Source organism: Cibotium barometz, chromosome 43 (assembly GCF_041138505.1).
Source record: "Cibotium barometz isolate CiBa-2024 chromosome 43, ASM4113850v1, whole genome shotgun sequence".
Lineage (NCBI taxonomy): Eukaryota > Viridiplantae > Streptophyta > Polypodiopsida > Cyatheales > Cibotiaceae > Cibotium > Cibotium barometz.
In genome coordinates, this window is record NC_141088.1 from 17,352,116 (window position 1) to 17,370,354 (window position 18,239).

Below are 18,239 nucleotides of genomic sequence, written 5' to 3' on the forward strand. Positions count from 1 at the left end.
CAAAGTAGATTGGAGGGCTTTGAGAAGTAGGAGCGGAGTCTGAGGAGGGGCTCAACCTCTTTACAGTGGCTCCAGGAGCTTGTTGCCGCCCGCACGTGGATTAGATCCATTGAGGAAAGGAGGGTGGAGTACAAATACCATTCAAAGCTTCATTTTGGAGCAAGGCTGGGGCGAGAGTCACACGAGATTTCTTCGAGATAGTTGGCCCCCACTGAAGGAGAGATGGTGTTTGTTTGCACGCTGCGTGGCCAGGATGGAGCTATTGTTTTTGACCCCCCTCCACCATGTGAGAGCCATCGCCACTGATTTCTTCTGTTCTCTTCTCACAGGTGTCCGATTATCCCCACAAGTGATGGATGCTCATGAGAGGGTCTGGCGACACACGAGAGGTGGTTCCTCCCTCTCTTCGATTCTTCTTACTGTCTGCATTCACAACAATAGAGGAGGTGGAGGAGGTGATGATAGCATTACCCTGGGGCAAATGCCCAGGGGGGGCGGATGGGCTTCCAGTCTCTTTCTTTCTTCGTCTCACTAGGACCTCATGGAAGGCGGCCTTTGCGCTACCTTCAATGAGATTATGCTCACAGCTGCCATGCCAGAGAGGCTCTCAGAGGGCTTGATTCACTTGATTCCCAAGGAGGGTGGTCACAGATTGGAGATTCGACAATGGAGGCCCATCACTCTTCTAGGGACCGCCTATAAGATCTTGGGCAAGGCCATCAGTAGGAGGCTTAAGTCCTTTCTCCCGGACTTGATTCATGACACTTAGACCGGCTTTGTTAAGGATCGAAGCATTTTAGACAACATTTTCACCTTCTAGGAGGTGACAACTTCGACCAGGATGCGGCAGCAAGACCTCAAAACTTTGAGAAAGCTTATGATAGGGTAGATTGGAGCTTTTTGGAGGGCACGATTAGCGGGATGGATCTCCCCATGGAGTGGATTGCTAGAGTCTTAGGACTTTACTCAGCATCACACAGCTAGGTTCTCATTGAGGGAGCCCGTGGCGACAGATTTCCTATTTCGTGCTTAGTTCAGCAGGGCTATCCTCTGGCACCTCACCTCTTCCTATTCGTCGTCGAGGGCATGAGATTGGGCTTTAGGGATTGTGTCTTCCCCTCCTTTCAGGAGATGTGAAGAATCTCCAAAGATTCGCGGAGGTGATCGAGATTTTCCGCCGCACATATCAATTGGTATAAGTCGTGTGGTTTTTGGGTAGCCTCAGCACCTGCCCGGACTTGGCGTCCAGTTGAGGCTTTTCAGTGGATACTGAGAGGCACTCCATCTCAAAGCGAGCCTTATTGTACCTACTTGATATAAAAGGGGTCACTTTCACACAATGAAATAAAACAAACTCTCAAGCCTCTTTATGAGTACAAGTCTTAATCTTGTAACCTAATTGTGCTTCAGTGTAAAGCTTAATTAGTTTAGTTGATTCATCATTGTGATTGTACTTAGGTATCAATTACCTTCACCCATCACCATCTCCTTGGAAGCTTGGATCCTCAAGTTGTAACATGCATCACTTGGTGTCCCTTTTTTCGGTTGATGATCTTAGACATGTGATTTAGGCTTTACCAGATCATATGTTCCTTGGGCTTAGAGCCCCTCTCCCGCGTTTTTCATGTAGGATAACATTGGAGTGTGGCATTACAGGAAATGTGGAACACATGCTCTATGCTTCCTTTTCTTACCGAGGGTCTTAGAGACTTAGACATCTAAAACGTGTGTTTCACTTAGAGCCTGACATGGTCAAGACGATTGCCTTTGAGTTTGCCCCTTATTATTTGTAGAGGCTAGAAGCATTGTTGATATCTTTCCTCTTGGGAGACGCTAGAGTACACCAAGGCAAGTAATCAGTTCTTTTCCATCTTGCTATTTGATTTTGAGAAAGCCTATGATGGAGCGGATTGGGAATTCTTAGAGGTTACTCTCGCATGCATGGGCTTTTCTTAGTATTGAATGAGAAAAACATTTGTTGTGTCATTTGCCAGCACAAAGTTCCTCCTCTGTGCGCAAATCCAAATTCTCTAGGATACGAAAATGCTCATAGCTTTTGCAACAATGAGATAGAGCAAGGGTGGGAAACCATCCCTCCCTAGCACAAAGGAATAATGAACATAATTTATCTTTAGATTCAATGCAATTCTCCACTTTGCAAGTTGGCGGTTAGAGCATTGCTTCTTGTAAGTTTTACTCATGTTGTGCGATATTCTTAGATGTGTCCTTGAGGACAATGTGTCAAAGCTGAGCATGGATCTAGTGCTAGTTTATGCATAACTATGGTGGGTGTGTGTGAGTAGCATTTATCACATTATGTTGAGCATGGATCTAGTGCCAGCTTATACATAACTATAGTGGGTGTGTGTGAATAGCATTCATCACATGAAGATAATGGTAATTAGCTCAACTTAAGTTAGTTAATTAGGTTACAAGATAGATTAAGTTGCACTAATAGAAAAATTTGAGGAATGTGCTCGCTTTATTTTCTTGAAATGGGTCTCCTTATATAGGAGTTGGTTACAACTTTTGGACTCTACATATGGGATAATTCTAGGCTTTGCCACATGACACCACCACATTTCTCAATATCCCCCCTTGGTTCCATGTTGGATATATTTTTTAAGCCTTCACGCTTCCTCCCCCTTTGTGTTAGGCTACTTGGGCCCTTGTGATACTTTTGGTTATAAATTTTGGCTTGAATGCATCATATCGTCTCAGAGGAGACTGATTACAACACTTTTTTAGAAATAAATGCAATGGTTTTTTATCTATTGGGTATTTTGTCTTCATCCATATTGCCTTTGACCTCCATGTAGTTTGCTTTATTCTTTTTATGGTAGCAATCTTCTTCTAGGTGATCATTTTTTCCGTAGAAATCACACACAAGCTTTGGTTTGTGTTTCGACAGTCAATCTTTGTGTGATCAAGTTTTTCACAATGATAGCATTTGAATTTTCACTAATTATACCTTATTGAGAGTGATTAGCGGGCCCAAACAAAGTTTAGGGAATCGAAAAAAATTGAGTCTAGCTTCCTCGATAGGATCGAGATCCCCAAGCTCAAAAAACCAGCTCAATAGTGCCAAAAGATGTGATTTTTTTTGTAGAGAACCGCGAGTGGTTGTTTTGCTCTTCCCGGCATTGATTCTGAGCCAAATGCTTCCAGCTTTTAGGTGTGGGCATCTCAGATGGCTGACGGCGTAGCACACGTTTTATTCTCTATCCGGGCTTGGAGTAATAGTCTCGACTCCCCCTCTACAAGGCAGCAGACTGTGCTGAGCTCGGCAGGAGCTCCCACCGTAGCTCGCATGCTCATAGCAATCATAGAAAGCACCAGCGACACATGAGGCGAGGGGCGGTCGTTTGGCCAATAGGGTTGCAAATGAACAGGATATTTTTACCTCAAAGGCCCCAAGGTGGATGCCCTATCAGATATCTACTTTAGGGGGAGTGTTCGTGAGCGGGAATAGACTTATGCGACTAATCCCATGAGGAGCATACCTTTCTCCATCCACGTTGTGCGCAAAAGCCAAGTTGCTAGCGGTTGCTCAGAGTCATATGCAGGCCTTAAAATTGACTCCCGAGTCCCCACAGCACAAGGACTGTGACTCCCTGTGTACTTATTCTAGGCTTCCTATGAAGTTTCCCAAAGTATTCTAGGGCTTCAAAATGACGCTTGAGCTATTTCTTGGAAGCTTCCTTTGAAGCCTGAGATGGCCAAGGACGCCCAAATAGGCTTCAATTTTAAGGCCTGGTCATATGACATAATACTCCCCACTCAAAGGTGATCTATTTTTGGCATGGGTCCCTCTTGTCCTAGATGCCCAAATCCAGCTGAGACGGTGCATCATTGCTTATGGGAGTGACGAGCATAGAGGATGTGGGTATCTACAGCCCAATCGTTGGTGGACAGACTGAGGAGCGGTCCAAAGACAACTATTGCATGGTTGACTTAGTTTCTCCGATAGATTCTTTTTTTTTTAGGACAAGTGAGGAGATCGTGTTATACTTGTCCTTAGGGACATAGTTCAGATATCTACGCTTCAAGGTAATCCCCAATCATGATACACACCATTTTCGTTGATGAGTATTGACACCTCATGATGGGAGATAATTGCTAGTATCATGGTGTGGCATATTTAGAAGTTAAAATGCTCAGAGGTCGAGGTTATTTAGGTTTATGACACCTAGTGTATTTGCAATAGGAGCGACATCGTTCACTCTTTTTGCCACCTTGGCTAGCATACAAGGATCCTCTAGAGCTGCGTAGACAAAACATGATAGATTTATGAGAGGGGAACCTCGTATTTTCTTCTCCTTCACTCCCATGGGGCTTTTATGGGATTAAAGTGTCGTTGATTAGCTGGGATATCCCTACCTATTTGGTTTGAGACATGCCTTTGTATGATTTTTTTCTACTTGATAGAAGTCCCCTTATGTTTTTCTAAAGGATGGCTGCAGGTGTAGGTAGAGGAGAGGTGAGGGCACATCTAGACCGGTCTCTTTACCTTGGGATGGCGTTTAAAGCTTGCACTATAACATTATAACATACAACAACCCCTTATAAATGGGTTTGTGAGATTACTTACCATCTACAAATCACCAATTGAACCATGCTTGTTAGCTCACGCTTTGTACACCATTCTTGGGCTTCTCTAAAATCCTTTGGATAATTTTGATACATTTTTAATCCAAGCAATGTCCCTCCCTGAAGATAATGCACGTGCACAATTTATTTTCCAAACAAAGGGCAACATGCCATAAATTCATAGAAAACATATCAAGGAAATGTGCTCATCTTGTGAAGCTTGTATCCAACATATGTGCTAACTTTTGTGTAAGTCCATAATCTCATGACCGGTTGCTATATGTTCTCTCTCTTTCTCTCTCTTTACTCACCATGGATATCGTCCACCCACCATAGTTTCTTTCTACTAAAAACCCTAACCCTAGATTAAACAAATTGCTCCATGGCTATTTGCCATGCGGGAATACATACATATAGCCAATTGCCATAGGTTCTTGATGGCCAACAGCCAATTTCCATAGAGCCCTTAAGGCGATATGCCATAAATTCCTGCATGGCCATCTGCCATGCGAGACCAAATACCTAAAGCCAACTGCCATAGGTTTGTCATGGTGCATATCGAGCCAGTGACATGTTCAAGCAGCAAAGTTAATGCAAATGGAATGAGAGGCATGACTGATGTGGATCAAAAGCTGAAGGTTAAGCAGAGAATCTTGCTTTGCCAAAGGGGCAATAAGAACCTGACGAGAAAGAGAGATGATAGCTCGTGTGTGAACAAACACATTGTCGAATAATGTGATGATATCTCGTGTGTGAACAAAGTGAGATCATGTTCTGGAATAATCGAAAGAGCATTTGCTTAAGAGTGATGATACCTCATGTGTGAATGCAAAGCAGGTTTTGGCTTTAATGCTAGGGGGGCAAAGGATTCAAAGGTTCACTATTTGCATGTTTAAAAACAAACCACCCAATGGCATTGACTCTTTGCTTGCTTCCAAAGAGTAAGGCAAAAGGAGCGAGCTGAGAATTATCCCTGCTTATATACACCAACCAAACTCAGGAGAGTGCAATAGGAGGAAATGAGAAGGATACATTTGAAGATGTTCAGATGGTCGAGCACCGCATACAACAGGTGTGACAGAAGTTGCACACATGAAAGTCAAAAGATAGGAGGATGTCCTGATGGCTGAACAAGCCACAGAGGAGGTGACAGAAATAGTAAAGGAGAAAGGTGATGAAGTCGCAGATGATAAGGGGAAGGAAAAAGTGGCAGAGATGGGAGGCCAAAATACATCATCAAGTGGAGTCGTTCGCAAGAGACTTTCACAAACAAGAAGATGATCTCTTTTTTGTAGGTGATAAAATCATGTACAAGGGAAAGCAAGTTTGTAGATCATGGCTGAATTGTTGAAGGGTCTGCAAGCTTTACAGAAGGGTCAACAAGATATACAGAAAGGAGTTCTCACTGAGATCAAGAATTTGAACAAAAGCCTCTCTGCCGTTACGGAGAGGTTGAGCAGGTGCAGCCTTGCTCTTTTGTATGGGCAGTACATGAGTGCACAAGTGGAGTATGGAGTGACCTCAAGGAGGATTCCATATGACCCAACGACCATGAAAACAGAAGCTCTGAAGTATATAGTGTCGTATGCAAAGAGTCCAGAGGATACCACCAAGAGTGATCCATCGGGGTTAGTTTAAATTGACTTTCTTATCTAGATACAGAAGCAAGAATCAAGACAAAAAGTATACACATTACCCATGATAGTTAAGACCTCCTGCCTCTCTCTTGACGGGGTCTCTAGCTTCACACATGTGGTTGTAGGCGAGGACAAAAGGAGCTCACATCTTTGTGCTAGTGTTGCGGCATACAAGCACCCCGAATATCCGTGCCCAACAAGCACCGAGCAAAAACAAACTCGGGAAGAAAACTCACCACCAAATCACCTCTTCTGCAACAAAATGCAGATCTTTGCCGTTTAAAGTCGCCCGAAACTAGAACAATGAAATTGGAACAATTGAACTCCAAGACTAATCCTCGAGTGAAGTAGTTGAGGATGGGATCCTTCAACAATTCTACCATCATCGCCAAACTTGATAATTGTTTTCCCTTGTACATGATTTTACCACCTTCAAAAAAGAGATCATCTTCTTGCTTGTGAAACTCTCTTGCAGATGACCTGCTTGATGATGTGTTTTGGCCTCCATCTTTGCCACTTTTGCCTTCCCTTTATCATCTGCAACTTCATCACACTTTTCCTATTCTGTTTCTGTCACCTCCTCTGTGGCTTGCTCAGCTCAGCCGTTAGGACATTCTCCTGTCTTTTGACTTCCATCTTTGCAACTTATGTCACCTGCTATATGCCCTTCTTGACCATCTGAACATCTTCAAATGTATCCTCCCTGTTTCCTCCTGTTGCGCTCTCCTTATTTGACTTGTTCTTTGTCTGTTTCCTCGTCTTCTTTGCACTTTGCTTACAAGTTGATGCACTTGCAGCATACTATGCATGTTGCCAAAAGCAGATTCCGCATCCACAATTTCTTGGATTTTGACCTGGAAGAAAGGTTTTGACACATTGGCCACCACTAAATTGCTGAGACAATTAGTGTCCTTGATTTGTTTAGCAAGTTCACCTTTCTCTTGGAGTGTGGGCTGAAGGGAAGGGGACCATGCATTGGGACCGTCGGGATGCTTGCAGCAGAATGATCCATTTGTTGGTGCAGGCGGATGCTAGGAACGCATCTAGTGATGGGACCTCATACAACTGTGACCCACCTCCGAAGACTTACTTTGCCAAGGCTCTCGTCTGTGGCTTCGCTACTTTGTTGACAGTAGCCTTTCACTCCTGCTTTACGGAGGCTCGTTTCGCTAGTTGCACCGCAATAAACAGTTAGGGCTCACACATACACAAGAGATTGGAGAAACGTCTCTCTCTCTCTCTCTCTCTCTCTCTCTCTCTCTCTCTCTCTCTTTTGTAATTAGATTACAAAAATCTAATACAAAGAAAAGGTCGCACGACTAGCTATGTACATAGAGGCCGTCAGTCTGCACACACACAAAGGCCACATGTTATGACCAGGGGTCAGCTTGCGCCTTGGTGATAACACGTGCATCGATCAAAGAAGAAACTTAGCAAAGCAATAGACCACGAACACGCTGGACATTGCGCCTTGGTGATAACATGTGCATCGATCAAAGAAGAAACTTGGCAAAGCCATAGACCACGAATGCGTTGGACATGACCACCTTTCACCCTTGATTGTGAATCAAAGATTAAAGCATTTCACATGAGCCAACTATGCCAAAGACCCAACCATCGAAAGAAAACAAAGAACACCTCATGTTGCTGATTGTTCGTCCCGGGCTGATCATATCCAAATACCCACTGCCTAGGTGACAAAATGTGTCCAATCACCATTTGCCACATCGAGGAGATAAACTTGCATATCTGGCGAGCCATCAGGCAAGAAATAAACTTGTGTCGACTAGATTCTGGACAAGTTTGGCAGAAGAAACAGTTGCCATTCAAAAGTTTTCGACGCGGAAGGGTAGTGGCCAAAGGCAGACCCCCACCCATTTCTCGCCAAATAAACACTTTGCCCTCAAAAGGAAGCTTGGAATGCCAACCACATATTAGGATACGCTTCCACTAGGAGGCCATTTTCTTAACATTCTATACTTTATTAGCTTTTTTTGCAAGCTATCTCTTCTCTTGGACGAAAAGATGATATACAACATTAGCGGAAGCCTTCAACAGCGAGGTCTTGCGACCCAACACCCAATCATCCCATGCATGAGAAGAATCCATCCTAGGAAGGTGCCCTAGAGAGTGCACTTGTTGATGAACTGCAACCAAATACACCTGTAACCTTGGGGCACACAAAATCTATGACGAGCATGGCGGAATGATAACATTTGTAGCCGCCCGTGCAACAAAGTATCAGACATCCTCACAACACTCAGTCTCGATTGCCGTCTACAATTATTCTTCTCTGGCCAAGTAATCACACGAGAGGTGGCCAACACCTTTGTAAGTAGGGGGTTCTTATCTCGACGAGAATCTGGAGGTCTTCAAGAAGTGAACCGTAACACCTCCTGCCATGATTTAACCAAATGATCGAGTAGAGGGGAAGTAGATACACGCACAGATTGTGAAGCATTTAGAACATCCCACCAAGATGCAACAATCCGAGTCTTCCCATGCACAATACCCACATCCTCCAAAAATCCAACGGTCATGTCTATCCATGGTTGGGAATCAACACACACAGCGTGAAGTAAAGTTCACATACGGGCAAGAAGGTGTACCTAAACATCCAACAGAGCTGCCCTCCCAAGTCAACCCTAGATTATTGCCTTTCTTTTTCCACAACATGAATCAAAGCGGTTGGTTGACAGCTGTGAAAGCCTTTCGAGACCAAGGAAGTAAGGGCAAGAAATAAGAATAATGACCTGTGCCACTTTCAGCCTCGTGTAAAACAGCCATGCCTGAGACTTCGAGTACACAAACTTATCCCCAATACAGCATAAGATCCATTCTAAAAGTTATTGCATCCACCCTGATAGGATAGCCCACGTCGCACAACTTGACCCTACCAACCAAGCTTCTGTAAATCTCTCTCTGTGCAACTAAGAAGGGTTGACTTCTGGGTATTTATATACAACCAAGAAGCTTTCACAAACAAAGACCAAGATGCCAATGCCCTCTCAACGTTGGCTTTGTTGGCTTTAAGAAACATAAAAGAATGATCACCGGGTGCTTGACCCACTAATTGATGACGTGAAGGCAAAGTTAGCCCAACCACCTCCCCCTCCTGAGCTAATTGAGTAAGCAAAGTAAGCATGGGATGGGTAACCAAAGAAAAAAGCAAAGGGCTTAACGGACATCCTTGCGGCAGGGAGTAAGGGACATTGTGGACCTAACTCCACCATTCATCATAATCTGAGACTGAGATTCATCATACATGGCCCAAAATCCATAGAATGCATGAATTTAACAAGGAAAGGCCAGCAGACATGATCAAAGGCTTTCTCCAAATCCAGCTTGAGTCATCACCAACTCCTGCTTTGTTTTCCTTGCATAATCAACGCCTATTTGAACATTAAGGATATTATGCAAGATATTGCGCCCCTTTATAAACCCATACTGAGCAGGGTGTATCAAGTCGGGCAGAAACTTTTGCAATCTGTTTGCCAAGACTTAAAAAAAAACCTTATACAACCCATCAAACAGATAGGCCTCCAATGTTTTAAAGCAAAGGGAGAAGGCATCTTTGGTAACAACCGAATCACCCCCACTTTCCAAAAATCAAGCATAGCTCCAGATTACCAAATCTCCTGATAAATGGATGTCAATGGACCCTTCAATCTCGCTCTCTCTCTCTAAGTCACGGGAAGCTTCCCGAATCTTCAAGGTATTTTTTCGATTCTTAAGCGTTTAAGCCAAGGCAGCCCTAGCTCATACAATTGGGGCTCGTGCCCCGTTCCCATCTATTCTCTCCTGGCCTAGCTCTAGCTTTATAACCGAGGGATACTAATCATACGATCGGGGCTACCCGTCCTCTGTGGTCTTCTAATGGCTCTAATGGAGCCCTTGTGCACTGAGGGTCTCGCGCACCCCGTCCACTGTTGTTGCTGCTGCAGCTCCTCTGTGCGTGGTTTTCTGGGGGTGTGAGAGTTGATCATGTCTTGTGTTTTATCCGTATTTTGCGCTTTCTATTGAGAGCCCTGCTTATTGTGCCCCAACTGAGGGTATGGAGAGAAGCTCCGTGCTGTATTCTGTGTGTGGCTGAGCGATCTATGCATTTTCTCTGTCTTTCACAGCTAAAACACATGTTGTGTCTTTGTATACTGGTCTGTTGCTTGCATGTGCATACGTTATGCAGGGTGTGTATACCATGCTGCTATTCTTGTGTCGTAGTCTACCCCAAGCCCTCATAACGTAGGCAAGTGGCGCATTTACTGTCTCGCTTACAGTGTGTGAATCGATCTGACATTGTCTTTGTGGTGGAGATCTTGCGCCGGAGATCTTAATTTTGAGACGCTTTTCTTCTGTTATTTTTTGACTATTTAGGGAAGTAGTGTTAATAAAAATTCAGTGTTTGTTTCGAAAACGAAACATATTTGGCAATTAAATATAGTTTAATTGATGGAATTAAGATGCCTAAATAATTACTTGGCCTCCATGATGTCGATTTTGCATAGTGCATAGGATATTGTAAGGCTAGAATACGGAATAGAAAAAGAAAGAGAGTGGCAAGGAAAGAGAGAAACTATATTAATATGCGTGCGTGCAATCAAAATTAACTGCTAGTTTCTTTAAGCAGTGTAAAACTTGCTTGATAACCATGTCGAGGTAATCTGCAAGCTTTGCATCTAGTCGATTAAGTTGTCATTTCATTAGCCTCTCAGCATTAGAATAACAATATACTTTGCATGCTTTGGTTGGTGTAAAGGAATAAACTAAAGTTTGAAATACAGTGAGTAAAGCATGTTGATAGATGCATGACAAACTAGAGGAGCTTGATTATCCCAAAGACTAGAGTCCTCAATCTGTAGTGGGGACTTTGAATCCTCAACATTTTCGATGTCCTCATTACTAGCCTTCTCGATCGACTCAACATCACTCTCAAAAGAGGACGATGTTGACTTATCTACCGCACTCGTCTAAGATGCTGCATTGGTACTAGCTCTGCCTGATAATGATTGTGTGGGACGAGGAAGTGCCAATCAACTCCTCATACAACATGGCATATATGTTGTGCTCCTCCTGAGGAATCTCTGGGATATCTTTCACCTTTTCAATGTCGATTTTATCAACATTGACAAGGCGTGGGTTTATTGGATTGTCCGATTGCTCAATTAAACGGAGATTGCAATGGCTATATACCAACCAACCGCTCCAACTGAGCAGTATGGAAGAGGGTTGAAGCATTCCAGTTTCTCTCACAAGGATCCGAACTGCAATCCTATGAGAATCATCATTGATCAAGCGTTTCTTGTGAGAGGACTTGAATTTTTAGTTTTTTTTTTTTCCAGAAAAAAGATCCTTCAATTAGTTAAAGAAAAATAGCTGCAAAGGGCTAAGTACAACCACGAAATTTGTAAGTATTTTGATCTATCAATGTCTTGTGTACATGTGATATCTTATAAGTTGAAATTACAGTCTTCTCTTTTAGAGTTGTACTCACCGAGTGGGGTACTGATCCCATACTTCTCACACCATGAGACTCGTTGAAGTTGTCTCTTTCGCATGACAGCAGTCTGTCTACCAAATGTGTGGCTGGCATTTATATACACTAGCCGCCCATCCTCCAAGCGCAATCCTTCCATTTGTCTTCCAACTCTTTATTAACATACGTCTCACTCCGCTAAAGAGGGTGCAATATATGGGCAACCGCGTGGATTGGTCTATAGAACCCATCCCATGGATCGTTCCAAACCCGTAGAATATCTTGAACCGTGAATGATCAAAGCTCTTAGCTAAAGCCTAAGATACAAGTTACAACAAGAAGGTAACTAGTTGGAAGTTAGACTTGGCGTGTTGAGTACTTGTCATGTGACAAGAGAATGCATCAATGAAGAGCCTCTCCAATTTGGTCCATGAACTTGTACAAGAATCCAAGGGTCTTGCTCACCATGTCAGTGATGCGAAGAACACTGTAGATTGGTTGAGGAGCGCGCACCAAAGCCTCTGCCTCCTTTCACTAACCTTCTTGTATCAATTTGCGTGCAAAACCAACTGCCTTTGGGTGCTCATGCTTCTCCTAGCTCATTCACTCTCGGCACACCTCTGTGCACATGAGTCCTTGCCAGACACTTACTACCTTTTCGACCACAATGAACATATATGCAAACTTGGTTTGTGGTGCTTAAGCTCAAGGTCACTTTTGGCAAGATCATTGGTAACAAACTTCACCAAGCTACACGTAGTGTCAAAGATGTCAACAATCCTTGCAATCTTTGCAATATCTTCAATGAGCAAGTCTCGGCTATGGGATGCACATGGAGTCCATACAATCTACGAAAACTTATAGTGCGAAGGAGCTAGAAGGGGCAGATTTTTGCAACGCAAGAGCTCTTCCGTTGGTTTTCACACATAGGAGCAAGTAGATATTTTTTGAGAAAGGAGGTCTCTTGATTAAAACCACCTAAATTGTACTTCTAACATATGGGAGGGAAAGAAACACGTTTATTTCGAAAGAAACATTTTAAGAAACAGTGGGTGTCTTTTTCTCCTCAACTAGGTGATTAGGGGAGTCATTTTTTTAATCAGTTATCAAGAAGCTGACATAACATCATATGGTAATACACAAGAAGTGACTTAAAGGTCAATGGTCAACTTGAGTCAACTAAACGGATCCGTAAGTTGATATGGTGTTGTTATTCAACTCCGAGTTGAGACCATGGCTCGAAAGAAACATTTTTTTCAACCAATCAAAATAAGGACAACTCTTACATCATTCCGGTTAAATTCTACCATATGCCGGTTTTATAACTAAAATATTTGAAAAATCATTTCTTAAAATAAGTGCCACTTAAAATCTCAATGCGTTTTTCTTCATTCCATCCGGTACAAATACACTAGCATACCGTTTTTTTCGAGCACTGGTTGAGGCTACACACCTTGGAAAGCTTAAGATGAGATGGGCAAGAAGGTGATTTGATGTTGCTATTCAAATTTTGTTAGGAAGCTCAGAATAGGAACATTAGCAAGTGTGGATGGTTGAAGATTGCTGAAACCGGGGACTGTATACATTTCCGGGTTGATGATTCCCGAAACCAGTGAATGGTTACATTCTGATGCCGTATTATGATAAGATACAAGATGAGGGGCTGAATAACCGTCAGGGGTTCATTAGAATGAAAGAGAAAAAGAGGATCTAGAAGCAATTAAAGTGTGCATGTGCATGCACGAGTTGAATTAGCATAGGTTTTCGATCAATCATGGAGACTCGAGAGGGTGAGTTGAGCAGTCATGGCCGTTGTTGTGGTGCACAATGCATTCACCCCCATGGCAAGCTTCTACATGTTAGCCTTCAAAGTACTTAGCAAGGTCCTATGCTTGTTAGAGTTGGCTTGGGAGATCTTTGCTAGTCTTACTGTGTGGCAGATGTAGACATTGAGATGCACAAATGTGAAAAGCTCTAGATGGGATTCAATCTGGCAGGATGTTATAACCCTCGTGTGGCGTGTTTCAGGGCTTCTAGTAGACATTGAGATGCACAAATGTGAAAAGCTCTAGATGGGATTCAATCTGGCAGGATGTTATAACCCTCGTGTGGCGTGATTCAGGGCTTCTAGTAGCCAGGAAAGCTTCCTTGTCGAGGGCCTCCATGACACTCCCACACTCTGGATCGGTTATGGCAGCCCCATTACCTTTCCGCATGACTATGTACGATGCTTTTACAGGACTTCATCTGCCACACAGTCATACTTGATAATAGATCATTTTCTTGAAAAAAGAAATCTTAACAAAATAGTCTAATGGCCAGACCCTATGATTGCAACTCTTCGTCATTTGATGCTTTTGCAATGCGTGCGTGTGTGTGTGTGAGAGAGAGAGAGAGAGAGAGAGAGAAAGGGAGAGAGAGAGAGAGTAACTGAACATGATTTTTCTTTATTGATTCTCCGTGGAAGAGGCTGCCATGGATTTTTTTTTGTTTTGTCTTGTAAGGGGCTTCCAGAGAAAGACAGATGGCGTCTTGAAACCAAATTTTGAATCTTTTTCCAAATTTTTGTGTTTTACTACAGGGCGTTATGTTCGCCTTTGATTAGCTGGAGGTCCCCAGTGTGTTCAGGGTCCCTTTCTACACAAAAGGAGGGGATGTGTGCAATGTTAGAGGTAATGTGCCCAGGCATTTAGCAATGGAACTTTGCTTAGTAACTTCAGTTTTTTCTTATTTGGATCAAGCTCCCAATTGATCGGTTTACTTCTCATGGCCTTGAATTTATGCTAGGTAAATGAAGGTGCTTGTTTTTACTGGCTGAATCTTGACCTTGTGTTTGTACATTGCCATGGGTTAGTTTGGATACAACCATCCTATGAGTCCTCTCTTTTGAGCTCAAATTGTTTAGAGTTTTTCTGCAGAATCAATCACCACGCTCCATTTCACAGTTCAAGAAAGACATGGATTAGTTGCTCAGATAAAAGGAAAAGCTAGACAGATTACCAATTAGCTTGACGAGGAAGGGGGGGGGGAAGAATATATTGAAACTCCTTAGTTGATACCATTTTCTTTGTTTTAGGTCCTCAAAAGAATAACTCATTTTTGTTTGTCTGTTGATTTGGTTGCCGTATCTCCTATGGCCAGGATTTCCCTGGATGTTATTGTGAAGATTATGGGGCAGATGCTCTTAGCTTGATGCAGCACTTAAGTCAGCATACCGCTGCTGCATATATGGAGGCAGAACAGATCTTGTCGAATGATTGCAGAGGTGAAGAATCAGGACAGTCTCTGCTCCACAAGTCGGAGACTGTAGGGAATGACAAGGAGAACATAATGGCTTTGGACAGACAGATCGGGGATGGAGCTCTATGCTCGCCTGGCTCTCTTTTGGTATGTCAATGGCTTTTTTGCAAATCAAAAAAACACATTTCTTTGATGTCCTTGCTTTTCTGGTTGATAATAGTTTTTGTGAAATACCTGTGATGACTCGATTTAGTTACTCAAAGGGGTGGTTGCTTGTGTGAGCTGGACATCCCCATCCCCATCTCCATGGCCTGTTTCAACCATGGACATCGCTGCTAATGACTTGATTAAGTTACTCAAAGGGGTGGCTGCTTGTGTGAGGTGGACATCCCCACCCCCATTTCCATGGAATGTTTCAACCATGGACATCCTCATGGAATGTTACTGCTACTGACTTCATTGAAGGGATGGTTTCTTGTGTGAGGTGGACATGCCATCCCCATCCCCATCCCCATCCCCATGGAATGTTTCAACCATGGACATCCTCATGAAATGTTACTGCTAGTGACTTCATTAAGTTACTCAAAGGGGTGGTTGCTTGTGTGAGGTGGACATCCCCATCCCCCTGCTAATGACCTGATTAAGTTGCTCAATGTGGGTGGTTGTGCTTGTGTTAGGTGGACATATCTCCCTGGAACGTTCCAACCCTCCTGACTCCGAATCGCAGAGAAATGAATCAGTTGATCTATGCAAGCTCAACAGATCTCCCAAGCCCATCCTTGTACCTGCTGCGCGAATGCCGTTAAAGTGCAAGCATGGATCTTTTCTCCCACTATTTATATATACAAGGGGAAATTAAATAAGGTCTTCCTCAATGCAGTGGCCTACCAATTCCTGTGGCCATCGATTTTTGCAGAGAGTGCTGGACATAGTAATTTAAACTTTGCTTGGATTCTCATTGTGCTATATGTATAGTATAGAATAACAGGGTATGATTCTAATTGTGCCATACACAAGTTTCTTCTGTCGAACTTCGAGTTAAGTTCACTGTGTTATGTTGATGAAGATGCCCTCAACAGGTGCACAGCCAGCCTATTGTTTTGTGTATACAAGTGGTTTTGGTTTGTGTTTCATACTATGATAGTGTGGCGTATATGACCAGGGTTTCCTATGTTTAAGGCTTGTTTTTTTTTTTCTAGTTTTCATATGCGTTGTTTCATCCAACAAAGGTTCTAGCAGTTTTGCCTCTTACAATTAGAGTTCCAAGAAAAAAGGAATTTTCTAATATCATGAACATGATATTAGATGGGTATTTGTAAAAATAATCATGAACATGATATGATGCATGTCTCAATGCAATTGTCTTTGATAGTTGTTTTCTTGTTGACAATGGTGTTTACATAACTTTTAGGAAAACATATGGGGACTTCGTGAACTAGTTAAAGATATTAGTGAGATAATTCTCACTATTTTAAGCGGCGCATATCTTTTCTTTAAAATAAACTTCTTGTTTCAAATATTAAAAAGAATTTACCTTCTATACCCACTCTAGCAAAGGGGATCTTAAGGGTAGATGATAAATACATTGTCTATGTGATAGAGAACATGACAAACAGAGTGTGCTTTTACTTGATCTTTAACCACTAGTGTTTTGTACAAATTTTGTGTGGTATACAATTGTTGATGGCTTAATGCTTTTGCAACAACATGGGATGTTAGAGGATCTTCCTCAACTTGATCCACCACCAAGATATGTTGGCAAACTTGCTCGCTAATCTTTCCTAAAGAATACAATTTATAGAGATGATCACAAATTGCAACTCATACACTGTGATGTGTGTGGTCCCAAATGAAGACTTTTATGAGACGAATCTTATACATCAAGTACTTAAAAATTTAAACTCTCCATTCACAGTGTACAACTCCGTGTACACCGCAGCAAGATGGTGTTGTTGGGAGATGAAACAAGAATCTCATGTGGAGATGATGCATGGTTAAAGCCTAGCAACTTCCTCACAAGTTTTGGATGGAAGTAGTTCTTTGTACTATCTATGTGCTCAACACGTGCCATATATGTGTTGAACATGCACCCTAGTAAAGCTTTGAAGGCTATCTTTCCTTTTGAGACTTGGTTCAATAAAAAACCTAATGTTGAACACATGCGTGTTTTTGGTTGTTAGGCATAAGGATATGTGCCATCACAAAGCAAAACTAAGCGCAATGATAAGACAATAAAATGCATTTCGGGTTTAGGGTTGAAGACTATCTTTCCTTTTGAGGGTTGAACACATGTGTGTTAACCTTTAAAATGATTTAAAGATTATGTTTCCTTTTAAGGCTTGGTTCAATCAAAAACCTAAAGTTGAACATAAGCGTGTTTTTGGTTGTTAGGCATAAGGATATGTGCCATCACAAAGCAAAACTAAGCTCGATAAGACAAGGCAATGAAATGCATTTTTATTGGTTATGGTGCTGAAAACAGAGTTTATCATCGCTACTACAATACTTTCACTAAGAAGATTATTGTGAATAGCGATATCTTTTTTACATAGGATTCTATCTAATCACAATGATGGAATTTATTAAGCATACCTATGCCATTTCTTTGGATTTGTTAATACTTGTGTTCGTATCTGTTGATTCGCAATAGATTTTACCTGTTGATTCTTGTTTGTTTGGAGGAGGGGAATGCTCAAAGAGTTCATGTATCAACTTCAGATTAGTTGGAAGATACAATAAATGCTAAAAGTCTAGCAATTAATGAATGTAGGGTTATGCCTAGATGGGTTAGAAGCACCTTCGAAGATAGCAAATTGTTTGCTTCTTTGCAAAGCAACATCAAATCAGTGCTTGAAATCACTTCTTCAATATTGTTGAGTTTAAAAGCCATGCAAGATAAAATGTATTCCATTAGAACAATGGTGTGTGGCAAGAAAGATATTAGTATTGAGTGGGTTTTCAAGGTTAAGAGAAAGCCTGATGGATCTATTGATAGATTCAAGGTCAGACTTGTTGCAAAAGATTATGCCTAGAAAAAATGGTTTCATTATGATGAAACTTTTGCTCCCACTTCCTGTATAAGCACTATCAGATTTGTTATTTCTTTGGCATTCCATCATGGGATGGAAAGTGCACCAATTGGACATCAAAACGCTATTCTTGAATGATGACTTGTAGGAAGAAGTGTATAAGAGTTAACTAGCTAATTTGCCTAACTTGGTCAAGAACAAGCTTTATAAAGATATACAGCTTTAGAAAGATTTGTATGGTTTGAAACATGCTCCTATAGCTTAGTACTA

General features: G+C 42.2%; 1 protein-coding gene across 3 annotated transcripts in view; it reads left to right on the top strand.

The window, feature by feature from the left end:
* Window positions 1-16,016, top strand: part of LOC147613624 (transcription factor MYB3R-1-like) — a 41,948-nt gene extending 25,932 nt beyond the window's left edge. For 2 of the 3 annotated variants that reach the window (XM_086781614.1, XM_086781615.1), the window contains 3 exons: window positions 14,282-14,372; window positions 14,842-15,087; window positions 15,618-16,016. In XM_086781614.1, coding sequence (XP_086637740.1) covers window positions 14,282-14,372; window positions 14,842-15,087; window positions 15,618-15,746 — 466 coding nt within the window. In that variant the 3' untranslated portion in view covers window positions 15,747-16,016. Of the gene's footprint in view, window positions 1-14,281; window positions 14,373-14,841; window positions 15,088-15,617 lie in introns of those variants that run through there. The other variant, XR_015263236.1, reaches the window with a different exon arrangement.
* The last annotated feature ends 2,223 nt before the right edge of the window (window positions 16,017-18,239 follow it).